Source organism: Artemia sp. Qi Xiang Cuo, chromosome 5 (assembly GCF_049724085.1).
Source record: "Artemia sp. Qi Xiang Cuo chromosome 5, ASM4972408v1, whole genome shotgun sequence".
NCBI lineage: Eukaryota > Metazoa > Arthropoda > Branchiopoda > Anostraca > Artemiidae > Artemia > Artemia sp. Qi Xiang Cuo.
In genome coordinates, this window is record NC_142798.1 from 33565933 (window position 1) to 33585269 (window position 19337).

At 36.6% G+C, this 19337-nt stretch overlaps 1 protein-coding gene across 5 annotated transcripts in view; it reads left to right on the top strand.

The window, feature by feature from the left end:
• The window catches only part of Pkg21D (Protein kinase, cGMP-dependent at 21D), a 263107-nt gene that overhangs the window by 196677 nt on the left and 47093 nt on the right, over positions 1-19337 (top strand). For all 5 annotated transcript variants that reach the window (XM_089089512.1, XM_089089514.1, XM_089089515.1 and 2 more), the window contains exon 10: positions 4747-4966. In XM_089089512.1, the coding sequence (XP_088945638.1) occupies positions 4747-4966 (220 nt within the window). The remainder of the gene's footprint in view (positions 1-4746; positions 4967-19337) is intronic.

Below are 19337 nucleotides of genomic sequence, written 5' to 3' on the forward strand. Positions count from 1 at the left end.
AAAGTGTAAACAAACGAATGAAAAAGAAGAGAAAAAAGTTGAAAATTTCGATACCGCTTAAAATTGTAGGATCACCTTAGGGGCAACGATTTTCAGATTTCCCGTACACTTGATAACGCTGCCAAGTGTGGCGGAACTAGGTCAACCGTTGTGGGGACTTTGCCACTCGTGGCAGAACTGTGCAGCATACATGGTGTTCTGGAACGTACACCAGGTTGTAGAAAAGGGGGGAGTCCTTGGAACTACCGTACCTGAGGCTTCCCATGAGATCGTCTTATTTGTGGTACTATTGAATAATTAACTAAAAAAAAACTTTCCGAAAAAGACATTTTGCAAAGAAAAGTAAAGAGTCATTTTAAACTTAAGACCAACAGAAATAAATTCCTATGATAATTAAAATTCAAAACGACCCAAAATTACTTTAAAGAATAAATTAAACCCAAAACGAACAGAAATTTAAATAAACGATCTTAGAAAACATCGGCTATAGATAGCAGGTTCTAATATAGATGAATAAATAAATTATAAAAGAAGTAAAATTAGACTGAATGTGCAAGTACAACTTAAAACGAACAAAAATTGCCACAAACAGGAGTTTGGCCACTGCCCTTTCCCCCTTCCCTAACTATAAAAAGTCTAAAGCTTGTTGCGTCATTTACGTTCTATAGAAAACTATATGATCTTGAACATTATAGTTTTGTTTTTCAAAACATCGACGAAAAATACATATAAAATCACTATAATAATGAAGACAACTGGAAAGAACTAATGAAAATAAACAAAATATTTGCTATATAATGCCAATAATTCTTGGAAAAACAGAAATTCAAAATTTCATTTCGCTGCAATTTCTATTTTTATTAATATTTGTAATATATTTTCGTTTTCAATAAAGCGCAAATGACGCAACAAGCTTTAGGCTTTTACGGTTAGGGAAGGGGGGAAAGGGAAGTAGCCAAACTCCTGTCTATAACAATTTTGTTCGTTTGTTCGTACAATTTTGTTAAGTTTGACATTAGCATTCAATTTAATTTTTACTCGTTAAGATAATTTATTTTTCTATATTAGTACCTGCTATCTACATCATTTATTTTAATTTCTGTTTGTTTTGGGTTTCATTTATTCTTTAATACTAATTTTTTAAAACTCCTGTCTATAACAATTTTGTTCGTTTGTTCGTACAATTTTGTTAAGTTTGACATTAGTATTCAATTTAATTTTTACTCGTTAAGATAATTTATTTTTCTATATTAGTACCTGCTATCTACATCATTTATTTTAATTTCTGTTCGTTTTGGGTTTCATTTATTCTTTAATACTAATTTTTGGTCGTTTTGATTTGAAATTATTATAGGAATTTATTTCTTTTTGCCGTTAATTTATTATTGCTCTTATTTTTCTTTGAAAACTTCTCTTTTGGAATTTTTTTTAGTCAATTTCCGTAATTTTTTGATTGCCAATTGGCTAATATAATGAATATTTTTCCAGTTTTTCATGTCTATGGCGTACGAACTAAAATATCTACTTATAGTTTAATAGCTCTAATTAGTGGCTTTTGATTTATTTAAACACCCCCTCGATGTTCCCTGAATTTTTCAACTAAATCTCATTAGACGTTCCTGGGATATTTCATAGACGCCCTTCTGACAACCATTCTATTCTCGAGGCCATTCTAGCAAATACAGGTTATCTTTCTAAAAGTATTGTTGCATAGGTAAATCTCGTGTTTAGAAACACATCTGAAGTGTCTTCCAATTTTGTTTGTTTAGGTAGTCACTCATTTATCTTCTGTGGGAGGGGGGCAATTCTGGGAAAAGGGTTTTCTACAGGGGGGGGGGTAGGTGAGGGGGGATTGTCCGTGGTGAAATTTTTCAAATACTTTTAAATGTAAAAATACGATCGTTATTAATGCACGGGGGGAATTTACCATGGGGGAGTCTTCTGCAGGGGAGTTCTCCATGGAGGAGAGGTGTTCTGCAGAGAATAATATTCCAGAGACGGAGGTGTTTTCAGGGTGGAATTTTCTTTAAATTTCCTTTCTTTTTAGATAGCGGCAAGGATAAGTTCTAATTACACATAGGTCTTAGATCTTAGATAAGTTTTAATGACAGAAGAAACTCATTCAATTGCTTGTAAAAGTCTTAAAATTAAGTAAATGTAATTTGACTCGTTTATTGCTTTCATTTAAAAGCGTTTTTTTTGGGCTATTTGAGTAGCATAATTTTTGCATTGTTCACACTCAAGCCGCGTCCTAAATGATCGTATTAATCACCTAATAATGAATGCATGGTAAGAATTAAATTGGTTTTTATTCTTCTTCTTTGCTTAATGATGAATTGTTGAAAACATAATAGATATTTTATAATGATTCAAGTAGCAATTGCATTTCTAAGTAATAGTAACCTAATGCACCTAATTCAACTGTCCAAATAATGATTAAGATGATCTATGAATAAGCCAGGCTACTTGTCAGAAAAATTGCGTTACAATAGATTTATCTATTTAGTCAGATATAGCTATTTGGACCTTTCAGTACAGAAAATATGGGATAGTCTCGGATTTTTGGTCATATCCCTGTGTACAGGAAAGGTGTCTAAACGCTCACGTTACCTTAAGAAAAATGTACCATTGTTAAAGTAATCTGAGTTTTATATGCAAAAGAGAACGATTTGCCGATAAAGTATTCAATTCCCCAACTTTCCAACAATTCCTGGTAACGAATTTACCGATGACATCAATATCTGAAACTATATAAAAAAAAGGAATTTAAGAATATATATGTTACCGTGAATGTTCGAAATTCGTGAATGTTGACATTCACCGGCGAATGTTGACATTAACCAAATTTCGAGCATTGACGGTAACATATACATTAATTAATAACATATACATTAAACATCTCCTATAGGCCATGGAGCCTTTGTGGGGATTTGTAGATTGTTATGTAATTATTTTACTGATATATGGAAAATAAATCTAAAATCTATTTAGCCTTTTCTACAAGCCTTTTCTTTCTCGAAGCATTACAAAAAAGAAAAAAAAAGTCAAATTGCTTGTGTGTTAGAGAGTTCGATATCAAAGATTCGAGAAGGAAAATATCGAATTTTTTGCTTAAAGAATATTGAGGTGGCATGCAGCACCTATCATTGCATAGGGGACAGCGTTTGCTCGTCTTAACTTTTAATGTCGCTGTTCACTGGCCTTTGGAAAAAAAATTTGTTGTTAGTTGAATGAAATTTCTCGAAGTTTTAATTCTTGAAGTACTCTGTTTTTTTTAACCAGCCATTGGAAGATAAACAAATACATTTTGCATAATTTTACTCAGTAGAACAATTTCCCTCTGTTTTTCAGGAAATAATAATTTTATTTAAAACTCCTGATTTTACTATCTAAATTTTGCTATAATATTATTTTGGAAATGATATGATATGTCCCAGATTTTAATATGAAAGTTATAGTCACCAAGGATGCGGCCAATAAATTACCGTTCTTAGTTTATCTTGGGTCAAACTATCATTTAGGTGACATGTTTTGTTAAAACTTTCAAACCTTTAATATTTGATCTGTCATCCTCTATTTTTCAATCATACGGGCATTATACTTTTAAAATATTTGATAGGCTGATTTTTTTTCGGGTGGCAGGGGGCATTTTTGTTTATTTTCTAAAGTGGCTAATTACTTAAGGCCAACCTTGCAGTCTGCAGTAGCTTGTTGCCATTATTTCATACATATTTAAATCTTGAAAAGGGGAGAAAAAATATTCCAATCCACCGCTCTTCAATTTATCTAGGGAAGGGGGGATCCTTCGGGCTGAAATAAATAGCAGGATTTCCTTTTCCTGTGTTGGTAGGCTCATCTCTATTTAAATCCTTCGTCATATTAGTCTCATCTGTGCGTCTTTCCAACGCTTATTCATTTCTTAACATTTTCGAATTTTTGATTAATGACTGATGGAAATAAACTAATTTGAGAAAATAAACTAGACAGGCTAATAAACTAATTATAAACTGAGTAAGGTAGGTAAGAAATCATCAAGAGGTTCATAGCTTTGTTGGTTTTTGCATGGATAAAATCAAGGCCGTATCCAGGGGAATAGGGGGGTTGAACCCCCCTCTCCCCCGAAGTTTCTGCTGCACTCTTAAAAACGTAACAGAACTGCATATAAACAAATTTTGATGTATGTTTGTAGCCCCCCCCCTCCCAACAAAAATCCTGGATACGGCCCTGAATACAATTCTTGAAACAACATTAAAAAATTCTGTCATTTCTTTTAAAAAAAAGCAAAAAAAAACAACAGAGGATTGTCAATGCTTTATTATATTTTCACATTGAATGACACTATTTCCAGCCGCAAAGCAAGAAGTCGATTGGGGGATTTTCGATTTTTGAATTGGGAAATTTGTAGAAATGTGTAAAAATAATTACATAGCGGTCTTAAAAAGCAAATCTCCATTAATTAAAATTGTTCCCCTCCCCCCAGTAAGGGATGTGAAGCCTTTCTGAAATGAAACACTGGCTACGGCACTGAAATTTCCCCTCTTCATGAAAAATAGACGAAGGAACGAATAAGCTCAAGAAGCAAAAAACTAGCTTGTAGCTAGTTTTCAAAAAAGTTCTCAAAATAGTTCTCAAAAGTTCTCAAAAATAGCTTGTAGATTTTCTTGTTGTAAATATATATTTTCTTTGTTAGTGAATATGTCAGTGTAATTTCCTATTGCATTGACTCTATCCAAAAAACTATTTCAGCTGAATTCACTTCTGTTCACTTACATGAGCTGGAAGTGATTGCCACATTAGGAATCGGTGGGTTCGGCCGCGTCGAACTCGTTCAAAATACGAAGGACAGAAGCCAATCCTTCGCTTTAAAGTGCCTGAAGAAACAGCATATTGTTCAAACGCAGCAGCAAGAGCATATCTACAACGAGAAAGTTATAATGATGGCATGTCGTTCTCCTTTTATTGCACGGTAAGAGAAACTCTTGTACTTTTTGCTCAAATGCTCACACTAAAAGACATTAATTATGCTGTACATATCCAAGAAGTGAAGTTAGGTTAATTTTAATGAAATATACCAAAATGTGATGAAAATATAATACTTTAGAAGCGAAATTATAGAAACTACGGCCAAGAATTATGGAAAGCAGGCCGCGCAGAACGCATTATGTTAAATACCTAACTTAACCCAACCTAACCCCTAACCACATCTAAATATTAAATGTTTAATTAAAATATAGCTACATCGTAGTTTTTCTCGCTCAAAATACGATTTTTGCCAGAACTTACAGAGCAAAATTCTTGAGTGTGTTCCGTATAATTAACAAGTGCCAAAAAAGTTGTTGGTTTGTTTTAGTCACTTTAGTTTTTTTAGTCGCTTTAATATGCAGTCAGGGGCAGATCCAGGGGGAACCCACCCCCTCCCAAGATTTTTTCCGATGCCCTCCTTCCGTTTTTTCTTTAAATAAACTTGTCAGTTACTGGCGCCCGTGTCAAATTTGCCCCCCCCCCCGCCCCCCAATATATTGCTCTAGATTTTGTCAATATTTTGTCAGTATTGGAAGGGGCTGGTTGGTAATTCAGAAACATTGAAACAATATACGTAGTCTGGCAAAATTTGTTTTTGTAGAGGAAGTTTATTTAGATTTAATTTACCGGGTAAGGTCTTGTGTAAATATAATTAAGTATATAATGTCGATAATGTCAATTATGTTGATGTAATTACATATAATTAAGGGCAAATTGTCTTCCAATTCAGAGCAGAAAAAAAGTATTTGATAGAGAGAATGCCATTTTTGCAAAAATATATTCTTGTCCCCTTTGTAAGGGGGAGGATGAAGATTTAGAGCATTTTCTATGGTAGAGCTTGGTGCTTTGTGATTTCAGGGGAAAATATTTACAAAAGATTAATTTGCAGCTTCCTATCATTCTTCAATGTTGTAATTCAATGGCAATAACTCGAATCGGTATTACTCGAATGCACGAAAACATCGAAATAACTCGAATGCATGAAAACCCTTTTTGTACTTTTCCTGCTATTGGTGATTCTAGAAAAAATCACTGCCAAAACCAAAAAAGGACTAAAACATCTGAAACGTTATTTAAAGTTTCTAGTAAAAAAAGAATCATTACGTAGGAACAAAAATCACTGAAAAATAGTGATAAATCACCAGGGGTGACCACCTGGAGGGCTGGGTAAACTCAGAAACTCATCCACCACTGGGCAGGTCTTTGACCACATTCACTAAAGAAATACCTAATGATGGCATGTCGCCCTCCTTTAATTGCACGGTAAGAGGAACTCTTGTACTTCTGCTTAATTGCTCGCATTATTGCTAATCGCTCATCCTGGTTAGCTATGCCGTTTAGTTACTTTGACAATGTCTAACTTGTTCAAAGGATAATTACTGAGTAATTGGACAGCATCGCTACCCTTTTTTACATGTTTAAATTCGGATAACTCATTTTTAGACATGTTTCAATGTCTTTTTTTTACATGTTTAATCTCTGATTGCTCGTTTTTAGACGGTGTCTATTCAAATGGAGTTTTATATAGTGCTAAATTTTTCTTGACAGTTTGGCTGACGGCTAACTTTGTAATTCCTTTTTTGCAGTTTTTAGTCTATAACTTTTTTTTCTAATTGCTCATTTTTCGTTAAAACGTTCTAGTGAATCTATTACTATTGTGATATAAGATCTTATAGAATTCCTCCTATATGTGCTATTTTGAGCCCAATTAATTCAAAGGGTAATTACAGGGCAATTGAACGGTATCGGAAAGGTTCTCGGTATATAAATAGGTTTAGATTTACATTACTCGTTTATTCGACTTGCCCCATTTGAACTGAGTTTAATAAATCTTTAAACTTCTTTGACAGTTTGGCTGACGGCTAACTGTTCATTCCGTTTTGTCGGGTTTGTAGTCTCTAAAATATTATTACTGATTGCTAAGTTTCTCGTGAAACATCCGGGAGAATATCGTATATATAATATATATGATATCCATACATATATCATATATATGATATAACGAGATTCCCCTGGATTGTGCTATTTTCATTTACATTAGTTTGGAATGTCATTACAAGGTAATTGTGTGGATGATATTGGGGTATTGTTATAATATTTAAAATTGTTTCACCTATTTTAAGCCCATTTATGTTTAGAATTCTATATTAATAAACCAAATACAAAAAGAACACATACAGGAACGTCGGCGGTAGAATTTCTTACCGCCGACTTATTCAAATGTTTATATAAAATGTGTTCCACCAGTATTGTCCCCTTCCCTAGGAAAATGACAATTAACACAGCCGAGAGATGACTTACGCAGTGAAATGAAGCAAGCTATTTATTCCGATAAGCTGCTCTCTTTTCAACCTCCCTAACTTTTAATCTCGGGACTATGAAACAAGATTGACAGCTGACTGGACACATTTGGTGAGAATGTTTCAACATGACCAAACTCATTTGAAATTTATTTAATAGAATGAAATGTCACAACCCATCGGTATTCAGAGACTTGCTAGAGGACTGATGGCGGGAAATCTCCTTTCGTGCATTTTAAAGTGGTTAATCTTGACCTCGACCTGAGCCATGGTACGCAGCATAGTCAGAGAGAGGTCAATCCTTATTTTCCTTCTTGTGGAAAGATCGTCATGTTTTCAAGCTCCTCTGCATAAAACGGCTAATTTTGCCACTGCTTGAGCAGGGTTGCCACCCGGTGAGAAAAATGGGCTGCTATTATTTCGACTAACCGTCACAAGCACTAAACGTCATAACATCTAAAATGAAAATCCGTCAGAACCACTAAACATCATACCATCTAAAAAAAATTATAAGTTTATATAATAGTAATAAGCATATAATAGTTTGGAAACAAATTTCGACTGTATATTTGCACATCAGGGGGGTGGGGGTAAAGCATAGCATATATTAAATACGTAACCTAACCTAGGTACCTTATCCCCCCTAAACCCCAAAAAACTAAAGTTTTAAAATTTTAGATGTTATGACGGTTAGTGGTTCTGACGGATTTTTTTTTTGTCGATGATATGACGGATTTTGTCCTGACGTTAGTGCTTCTGATGCACAGTTTATAGAATTATCCAGTAAGTTTATCGCAGATCATTTCTGGTCTTCATTCTCGGTACGAACAAAAAGCTCCTCCCACTTATTTCTACATTAGCGGGTTAGTCTGTTTCCGTCAATCAATGAGAAATGGTTACAAAGTGCATTATTCGTAATAGCAGGTTTCCACTTGTTTCGTGTCCAAGAGAAATCTGTCTTGTCTACCCGTGAAAAGATCTAATGCCGCTTATGTTTATATCTGCAAAAACGTTCTCTGGAGCACTCGTACCTTGATCCGGGTTTTTATAATGGGTGAGATAGGGTATGATCATACTGCTAATTCTATAAACTGTGTTCTGATGGTTAGATGTTATGACGCCTTCCCGAGAAATATCACTAGATCTTAATAATTTTTTGTATTATATGTTTTTTATATGTCAGTGCGGGTGTGTTGTTTCAATACTTTAGTAGGTAGTTACATAGTAGAGTAAAGAATCACTTTTGCTAGATTGGTAGACATACACCATCCGGATATTAATATTAATTATGAGTGAAATTTTCAGAGCATTTCATAGATTGACATTTCGGTTGATTCTTTAAAGTTTCATTTGCACAGTTCAGCTACTTTCTTTGAAATATTGAGGAGAGATGGTTTGGAAAACTATTGTATACCTTAGGACTAAGTAATTTCCTAATTACCTTACTATTTCTAGATATTCCTTATTCCAAAATGGAAAATTTCTAGTGGATAATTATATAGTAGCCTAGTGTAAAAAACTGCTCCTGGAACCCACTTTCTTTGGGAAATCAAAGGAAGTGGCTGTGCAATGTAAATGAAATTTTCTAAGCAGCCCTTCCAACCATAAAAAATCCACTGACCTAAGAAATTCAAAGATCAAAAAATTTCAAGGCTTTCCAAACCAAAGATGTTCAAAATAATATTTATCAGTTTTATAAATCCTTTATCAAGGATTTATCCAGGGGGTGGTGGTGGAGTAACCCGGTTTGACCCCCCCCCCCCGAAACAAAAATGAGCGTAAACAATTTTTTTATGTTTTTTTAAGTTTTATTTTGTCCCAACCCCACGAAAAAAATCCTAGATGCGCCCTTGACCTCTATATAATCTCAAAATTGGAAACAATCGTAAGCCTTGATACAATCTCATTTACGTATGACGCTTGGGGAGGGTGGTAAAGATCCCTTTGTGCGAGATTTTCAAAACTAAACATCACGAACCCATGGTGTTCTGGTGATGCAGTTTGTCATAGTTGCATGATTGGTCTAAATTTAGTTCTTTTGATTTTCCCTCCGCAGATAATGAAACGACTGAGGATTAAAACACATCAGAAAGAACTTTTTTTTATGATCACGATAAATTCCGGTGCCGTTTTTGTAAATTGCCACCGAAAATTAGAAAATTTTTGCATGTTCAAATCGCTGCCATTTTCTATGTAATTTGGTGCCGATTTTGCAAATCGATGCCGAAAAAAACTGCGTCCAACCCTTAAAAGATAAAATTTACCAATATTGCAAAAGTCTTATACAACGGATCAAAATAAGATTTCAAAACACATTTAAACAATATATAACAGAGAATAATTATAAAAAAACACGAATAAGAGTGATGAAGGGCAGTTCTGGGTCAGGAATTAAGGGTAGCAGGCCTCAGGTGAGTCCTTTTTACGCCCTTAATTTTGTCTGACAACTTCTCTACTCTAGAAATTTACAAGTAACTTTTAAAAGAAACATGAGTATTATTCTTGATATAACGTTATTGTAGTTTACAAAAAAATTAATAAAAGTCTGGTTTTTCTAAGTAAACATATTTCAGTTTAGCTTAGCTCAAAACATAACCTTTTGTGGACAATCGGTTATAAAAGTATTTGTCTTTCCCCAAACCAAAAGTGCTACTCTTGTATATATTCGCTCTCTTTAATACTATAAAGAGTTGAACTTGGGCCGAACAGTAGCTCGACTAACCGAGCCTCAAGCCAACATCTAGCTGACATTTGTCCCCCCCCCCCCTTCTTATATCCGTTCGCTCCCTAAAGTAAAATTGTACTAAACTAGATTGGTGATTTTAATAACAGTAAACAATCTCAGGTTTAATGAGAAACTGAGAATTTCCGAGATAAGGTACTAAAGGCTATAAGAGTAAATCTAAAACAAGTCCTCTTTTTTTTCATAGCCTTTTATTCGTCCTTTCCAGTCTTTCATACACACAGAGATTACAGCTGTGCAAATTATTGATTAAAATGAGGAAAATAATATTTCCTTATTTTGAAAATAATATCTTTTTTCTGAAAAAGCAGTTCACGCCAAAAAGTAAGCGAAACCACAATAAAATAAGACTAGATTTAAGCCCGCTGGTAAATTTAAAAATTTCCCGCCAATCACCATCAAATAAGCCTTTCTGGCTGGAAATAACTCGATATGGCAACGCTGCCAAATAAACTAGCAATACTTGTAGGAAAACATGTATGCATGTTCATGGTGAGCACCTTCAAATACCTCCGAAGCTATTGAATATTCAGTGTTGTTATTCATAATATTCAGTATTTCCCGTTTTGAATGAAAATTATACAACATATTAGTAGTTTAATTTCCTCTAAGCACATTCACTTCTGTATTTACACCGGGCCTCTTTTATCCTGAGCACCCTATACAGCCAGTGGATAAACACCGACTGGGCGAATAATTTTCACCGTCTTACTCATTTCTACAAATAATTTGGATATAACTCCTTTCTTTCTGGGCTCAAAGGCATCTCTGCAGCTAGTAGAACCCTAGCGTGAAAGTCGCCAGAATGGATTTATTTCATAAACATGTTTATACTCTCTTCTTTATGTCCATAAAAGAACGAGAGGTAATCAAAGTGTTTTTGACGGTTTAAAAGAGACGTATATTATGATCAAGCTCTTGTTTAGGAGACTAGAGAATCTTTAAAAAGGCTTCCAACTAAGTACTGTGAGAAGATCAACTCAAGCATACTTTTTCATTCAAAGGGTCTAAAAAAATGCTCGGTCACATTTTTAGTCTTTTTAAACGATAGATTTATGTGGGAGCTGGAGTCATTTACCCGTGGGGTAACTGTAAGCTCCCAAAACTAAAACAAACGGATTTTCACTTTTGTTTATTGAGAATAAAAATAAGATTAGTCTGCTAACGAGGAACTTGTCGTTACCTTAGCTTGCAGGCATGAACCGGAAAAAAATTCGAAGAAAAGAGAAAAAGAATTTTTTTCTAAGTAACAGGTGTTTAAGCGGAATTAGGAGGATGCATCATTCTTTCAAACTGATGATTTCTAGAAAATGAAAACTGATTTCACCAGTATCGCGTAGCAAGTAAGGTCCAGGTTCTTTTGTTCCTAGATGTTATCAAGGAAATTGCCAAGAAAGGTTGAGGGGATACTCATTTCCGCATAAAATTTTCTTAAGACCTGTGAAAGTCCTTTTGACACTTTTTAAACATTAATTGTATACAGTCCCGGACGACGCAGTATTTGTTGGAGAAGATGGCTTTAGTTCTAAAATAAAACTTGTATTGCATAAAGGTCTTCACGGTTGACCGTTAGGCTAAGTCAACAGGAAGATTTTTTGTGCCCCTCTCTCCGTAACAAAATCCTGTATATGGCCCAGCATACGGCATATTAATACATGATTACGATTTGAGAATCATTACTCTGAAATTGTCTTTAAGATCTGCCACTTTCTAAAACGATTTGTATTGAAATGATGATGGCGAAGGGATTGTCCTTTTTCTATAGCTATCTAAGTAAATTGATCTTGGTGTCAAGTCACTAATACTTTAAATTTGTCTGATTTTGGCTCAAGGTCCGCTGACTGTTTATTTTCAGATCCATGTGATTGACGTTTAAATTTTTCCTTCGCGATCATGTTTAGTGTATACAGTATTAAAAAAAGAATGAAAAACAAACAGACTGGTCCAGCAAATACTTACAAGGCATCATATTTATCAGTCAGATCGGTGGTTAATTTTTTGCCATTATGTCACGCCTGGGTCTCAATACTTACGTTTACTTGTTTTATGATCCAAGCCTCTCCATGTCTGTCGTGGCGCCCAATTGCTGCTGGCGAGGCCAGTGCCACCTGTAATGGTTAGCTGCATCGGATTCCACCGGGTTTAGCCACTCGTACCAACGTAGGCCATATTTCAGGAAGTCCTCAAGGGTATCCAGATTAGCTTTGATTGTAGAGACCTATGTTCTCCTACAGATACTTTAATTTTTTTTCTATGTTGGAAGAAGCAAATATTTGAAGACTTGTTGCCTCATTTTCTACGGAAAGTTTGCGAATGAAAAACAAATTGCACTATGCTCCCCGAGTCGGATCCCTTTTCATTTTTCCAAAAGTAAAGAATGAGGTTTGAATCACAGTGAAAGAGAGAGTGTATGTGTACAAAATATTGTAACACATCTTTTCGTTCGTTTTACTGGTTTAATTTTAATCACAAAAGAACGAATCAGGTGTTAAAAAGGCGGAGTTATTTTTCTCTCCAGCAATGATATTTTCTTGTCACTTTAGATTTTTCGCTCAGCATTAGTACCCCAAAGTATTAGTAAACCCGCTTTTAAAAATGTGGGGCTATTTCTCCCTCCAGAATCGAGGAACTACGTAACTTACACGAAAGTAAAAGACTGTTATCATTCTTTTTCTCTTTGTTGGAAGCCCTGCGTAGAGTTTGCCTGTGGGTTCGGAAATGGAATTAACTCCTTGACATGAAACAGCCGACCTCTCCCTTTAGGGGTTTATAAGTTTGTTTATCTCATGTCTTCTATTTCTGGTTGCTCTTTGCTATCTGTTAATGCTCTTTTTGGAATTGCAGTTTTTGTTGATATTTTGAGATAATCCCTGTATATTTAGGCATTCAATATTTGTTTGCTCCTCCATACTCATTATTTCAAAAGCAATCAATACAATTTCCTCATGGGAAACGTTTACGTTAAAAATATTGGTGCAAAATTGCTAATGGTCTCTACACGCAAAGCTAAGTCATCTTCTAAAATTATTTGGATTTGTATTCAAAGTCAAAATTTAAGTGCGAGGGGTTGGGTTCATTTTTGCACGTGACAGATTGCTATTTCATGTTGTGTAAAATAATATTAATTTTGCACCTCTTCTCTTTTTGTTAGCGATCCTTCCATTAAAATTATGTCACCTTCATGTCGCCTTTATTATCATATATGTACCTACCCAATTTATAGATCTTAATGACCTAATGACACTTTTTGGATGACTTTCAGTTTAATAGCACATAAGAATTGAACATCATTGGGACAACTTCGGTAATTGTCATATGTAGTCATAAAAACAAGACAGTTTATTTCCGTTGAAACTTGAATTAAAAAAAAAAATAAAAGTCCCGAATCAAAATATACACCAGGGGTACAATTTGGTTGTGACAATTCAGAAGATGTTATGTAGCAATATTTGACAAAGGGGTATTTAGAACTCGCCCTATTAAAAGAAATACGCTCGACAGGTTGATCTAATCCACATTCCTGCTTCTTATTTGGATCTCCAGATATTTCAGCCAAAATTTGCTATGCATCATTTCCTTTCCTAAAATCCGGAAATTTGTGCTTTTGGTAATTTTATTTTAGCTCTTTGAATGCAAGTTTTGAGTTGGGACTAAGGAATAAATGGTAAAACTGAGTACATTAAATAAGATTTAAAAACAGAATGTAATTTTTTCTTGAGAGGGGGCTACAGCCCCTTTAGCCCCCCTTCCCCCCTCCATGGGCGTGTGCCTGTTTGAGGTGCCTATTTTGTACTTTTTCTGTGACTTTTCAATTTTGTATGTGAGAAAACTTTCCATGGGAGGGGGGACACCGGCTCCCTGAAAAAATAGCCGCTTGCCACAAAGCTTATTGAAGCCTATTGCTGATTCTAGGTGGGAGCAAGGGGCTAGCTAAGCCTGTAAATTTCCACGGCGGTGGTGGAGCTCCAGGTAATAAGGCTCGACCCTCCACCCCTAGGGAGCATAGGAAATCCGTTAGCGCACCTCAAAGTGGTGAAAGGGTGTAAACATCACTGAGCTTCACGCCAAGCAAGGTGGTGGCTAACGCGTCACGGGTTACCGCAAGACTGGGGACCTTGTTGTGAATTTTATCCCCAAGAAACGTCCAGCAAAGATGATGAACGACATAAAGAGTAAAATTTTGGCTACGGCATCCCCGGTTTTATGCGATGCGACGAGACTTGCACCCTTGTCGAAAAGTGGGCTAGCAACTATCCTATCAAGAAGACAAGGCCTAAATTCTGGCTTCTGGAACCTATGCTCGATAAAATGCCCCCTGACACAAGCTTTTATAGCTGAAGCATTTCATATTTATGATCTTGACATCTTGCGTGTCTCTGAGACGAGGCTGAATGGACGTGACATCTCTTTCCTAGAAGCACCGTCTGGGAAGAAGGTCATATTTTACAGCTCAGGACCAACGGATGGCTCTGGTTTAGCAGGAGTAGGTCTCATATTGTCCCCAAAAGAGGCGACTGAGCTCCTCGAATATGAGGCAGTATCTAGCAGGATTGTAAGGGCGATATTTAAAGGCCAAAATAACAAAATGACCGTCCTTAGCGTATACGCTCCAACCAGAGATGTGCCCTAACGCCTAGAAGATCAGTTTTACAGTGAAATTCAGATGGTCATTGACAGGATCCACCGAAATGACATACTCGTGATTGGAGGCGATTTTAATGCAAGGATCGGTGGCAAGCTGAATGACTCTGAACAGGTTATTGGCAATCATGGCCTCGGTGAAAGGTGCTCTAATAGAAACAGACTACTTCTGTACGCAATGCAGAACGATCTTGCTGTGGCTAATACATGGTTTAGAGACAAACCATGCCACACATATACCTGAGAATCCCGCGATGGAACAGTGAAAGCTCAAATTGATTACCTGCTTATATCTCGAAGGTGGAAGACCATAATGCTAGACTCAAGGGTGCTCAGAGGTAGTGACACAGGATCAAAAAATGGATCCGACCACTTCTCGCTAAACACCAGGCTAAGATTCAGAATCAGTACGAAGAGGGCATCCATGCTAAGTCAGAAGATAGATGTATCTAAATTGAAAATAGATGAATACCGAGAATCCTTTGTCCTTGAACTTTCCAACCGCTTCACCACCCTAAAAGACGACGCTGAAGGTATTGATGAGGATTCCAACTAATTAGGATGCCCCACTTCCAAGATAGAGAGAAAATGGAGCAAGTTCAAAGTACACGTGAAGGAAACCGTAATAAACATCCTCGGAGTTGTTAAACGAAAACCCAAAAAATGGATGTCGCTAAAACTCTCTGCAAAGAAGAAGGAGATAACTAGCAAAAAGTCCGCTCCATGAAGTACCTGGGAATAACGTACGGTTATGAAGTCAGAAGTTCTCGTTTACTAATAATCGAGAAAATTACTAAGAGTATTCGATCAAGTTACGGGAAGCTTGTCTCTCTGAAATTTAGCTTGAACAGGAAGATTCTTGCAAAGCTTTACGCAGAGGTCGCTCTCCCTCACTTGCTTCATGCCTCGCCGTTATGAGACAGGTTCACGCAAACTGACAGACTAAAACTCCGGTCTGTATACTTTAAATACCTTAAGTTTTTGCTTCGATATTCACTCTACGAGAGAAACACATTTGTTCTAAGATCTCAAAACATGGTAGACCCATGTGTCGTTGTGCCGTCTACTGAAACAAGTGCTGAAAAAAAGGCAGTTAAAGCAATGATCGAGTTTTTGCCTCTAAATCTGATATAAGAATGTGAATGAAGCAGTTACTACTTAATTTTGTTCTTTGATGCTGAGTGTTCTTGTTTTTCCTTTTTCTTTTTTTTTGTATCACTCTGCTTTTCTATTTTTTTTTTTTATGAGGAGGCAAAAATAAAAGTAGTATTATTGTTATTATTATTATAAATAGCTGTCATAAATTTGCTGGAGCCGACAGAAAGGCCTACTGGTCAAATATGGCCGTTGAGATGGAAAAATCCACCTCACGAAATGATACAAGAATTGCCGAGACCGGGAATTACTAGCAGTGGAAACTAATATCCCATAGCCTCGTCCAACCCGTCAGAAATAATTCTTATGAAAATGTGTAACGGACCCACCTACTAGAGAGGAAGTAGTCCAGGCAATCAAAATGCTAATAAACCACAAAAGTCCTGGAATAGCTGGCATCCCTGCTGAGCTGCTGAAAGCTCTGCCTGAGTTAGCCGCAGATAAGCTCCATGAACTTGTTACGGAAGAATGGAACAATGAATACATCCCCGATGAGTAGAAGACATCGATGATTGCCCCTATCTTCAAAAAAGATGACCGAATGGAATTTAAAAACTACCTAGGCATATCCCTCATCCCGATTGCTGCAGAAACGTTGACAATTATACTTTTAATTAGATTCCGAGGCATTAGAAACTCCCGAACGCGACTCAACCAAGCAGGATTTAGACCAGGCATGGGATGCTGTGATCAGATCTTTAGCTTACGACAGGTCCTAGAGCATCGCTCCAAACTCCAACAAGAGACAAATCTTCATCGATTTCATCACGGCCTTTGACTCAGTTCAGCGCGACGTCATATGGATCGCAATGAGAGAGGACGGAGTCCCTGAGATGATCATCAGACTGTTGAAGGCATACTGCAATGGTACCAAAGCCCAAATTAGAGTTGATAGTGAGCTTTCGGATCTGGTCCTGATTGAGGAGGTCGTGGGTCAAGGATGCGTCGTCATTGATTGGATTCTCGTGGCTCTTGACAAGTATAAAGGTGTGGAAGCAAGCCTATCCTTCTCTGTCACGAATATTGATTACGCTGATGATGTGGGCATACTTGCTGAGTCTGTTACAGATTCCCAGGCCATGATTAATAAAGTAGCAAGCAGAGCACTCTTGACTGACCTCAAAATAAGTCTACTGAAGATGAAAACTATGCGGGCAGCTGGGATGAATGATACCCCTGTGATCTTAAATGGTAGTCAAATCAAGGACGTTCAGTTGTTCAAATTCCTTGGCTCAATGATAATTGCAATCGGGGAATCATCAGAGAAGGTCCGGAATCGCATATCCTCAGCATGGAGTGTCTTTCTTCAGCTAAATTAGCCTACTCGCTTTGGAAGCGTAGCGAAATCTCTCCACGCACAGAGCTCTGAGTTTACGATGCCAGGGTACTCTCTGTTCTCCTCTGTGGGTTTGAAACTTGGTCACTGAAAGCAGCGGAAGCGTCATACTTGGACGCTTTTCATTACAAATGCCTGCGATATATACTAGGCATTCGCCTCTCAGACAGAGTCTCGAACGAAGAGGTCAGGAGAAGAGGTGGGTATTCCCCATTTGTCCCTGACTTCATAAAACTAATGCGCCTGAGGTAGGTTGGCCACACCATGCAGAGAACAGAAGACTATGTTGTCAAAAAGTGCCTCAAGCGCCTTTCACTACCGGCATGGAAGAACAAACCTGGAGGACAAAAAAACAAATGGCTCGCGACAGTTAAGACTGACCTAGAGCCTATTGGGGGTTTCCGAAAATTTAGGTGACGCTGGTATCGTCACTGGTTTGAAATTATGGAGCCTGGATGCGGCTTGAACGTGAAACAAGTATAAGTAAGTAAGTAAGTATTGGTACATATTTTCGATCACATAGGTTATATGTTCGTGTTGATAAGTAGGTATCAAGGTAAAATGCTGTATATGTGTTGTATAATTGTGGTCCTTATGCAACAGGACTTAAGTAGCTGATTTTCGTTCATAAATGTGACTTTTGTTTAGTTTTCTTTCGTTTTGGTTTTGCGTTATTTATTGCGTGTGTTGTAATTTAAATAAAAGCAAAATTGTGTTTCATAAAGACTGCTTTAGAACTATTTCAAGGCAAAAGAATCACTCGTTTTTGTGGAATTTTCGCGACAAGTAAGTTCTATATCTGGTCTATAGTAGCTTGTATGCTGTTTCCTAAAGGTATCTAGGTATTCCACTTCATCATGTTGTCTTTTTTCTGTAATTACTTAAAAAGAAGTCACCCAGGATCAAACATTCCTCTCTTTTCCAATAGTAAATCATGTATGTAAACAATGGACGAATTGCGGAATCTAAGCTTAATCCCAGTTGATGTGGGTAATCCTGTCATCCCTGAACCCATATTCATTGGGCATTTTGACTATTTGAGGCAAAATGGCTATCATGAAATTTTAACACCGTTGATGTCGGGGAGGAACGTATAAAAAGGACGAGTGGAGCTTGGTTGCCTTCCAATCACTTTTGAACTTAGAAATGACATTAGAACCTTCAATTTTTAATCAAATGCCCCCCTTCCCTGCGAAGTTTCTACGATAACTCATCTCATACGAAGTGACCTGGTAAAAACAAATTCAAAGTAATACATCAAAGCCATATCGCTCGATACTCAGCCAGTATTATTGCGCTGCCTATTGTTTCTGATTTTGAGAACTAAACTATCTTTTGTAAATATAAATTTGAAACCACTGATCTTTAGTTGACAATATTTAGGAGAGCAATATTAAAACTTAAAATGAACGGAAATTACCGAACTGCAAGTGTGTGCTGGCTGTGTCAAATTTACGTTATATATTTACATTTCCACTTACGTTTTAAAAAGACGAACCACACTCTCAGACGCGGGGTTTAAGTAAACAGCCAAATTTTAGTTTGGAAAGCAAAGCAAAGACAAAACGCTATTATTTATTCCGGTCATTTTGTATTTGATGGATTATACGAGGCGTGTTTTTTTAATTAAGGTCCATTTGATCATAAGTACATAACGAATGATTATTTTAAAAAAGTAAATTGATTTTCCAAAATGACATACTTTACTCTATTTAACAGCATTGTTGTCAAGTTTGTTATAACACTTATCATACCTCTCAACTAATTTTAAAGTAACCCCTATATAAAAAATTTCCGCCTGTTCAGCTAACCAGGAATTCATTTCCGTTTTTACGTCGTCATCATCATTGTAACGTTTGCCACTTGGGTGTTGCTTGAGGTGGAGAAACGGATGGTAACCACTCGGCCCAAGACCAGGACTGTATTGTGGGTGATCTAAAACTTCCCAGCCAAAACTGTCCAACAAATTACGGGTCTGACCAGCAGTGTGAGGTCTTGCATTGTCATGAAGAAGGAGAAATTCCTTTCTCAGCATGCCAAATTTTTTTTTTTTTATTTTTTTTTTATTTATCGCTCTGCCGAGCTTTCTGAGGGTATGGCAGTGTGCTTCTGCATTGATAGTGGTTCCTCTGTTGCATGA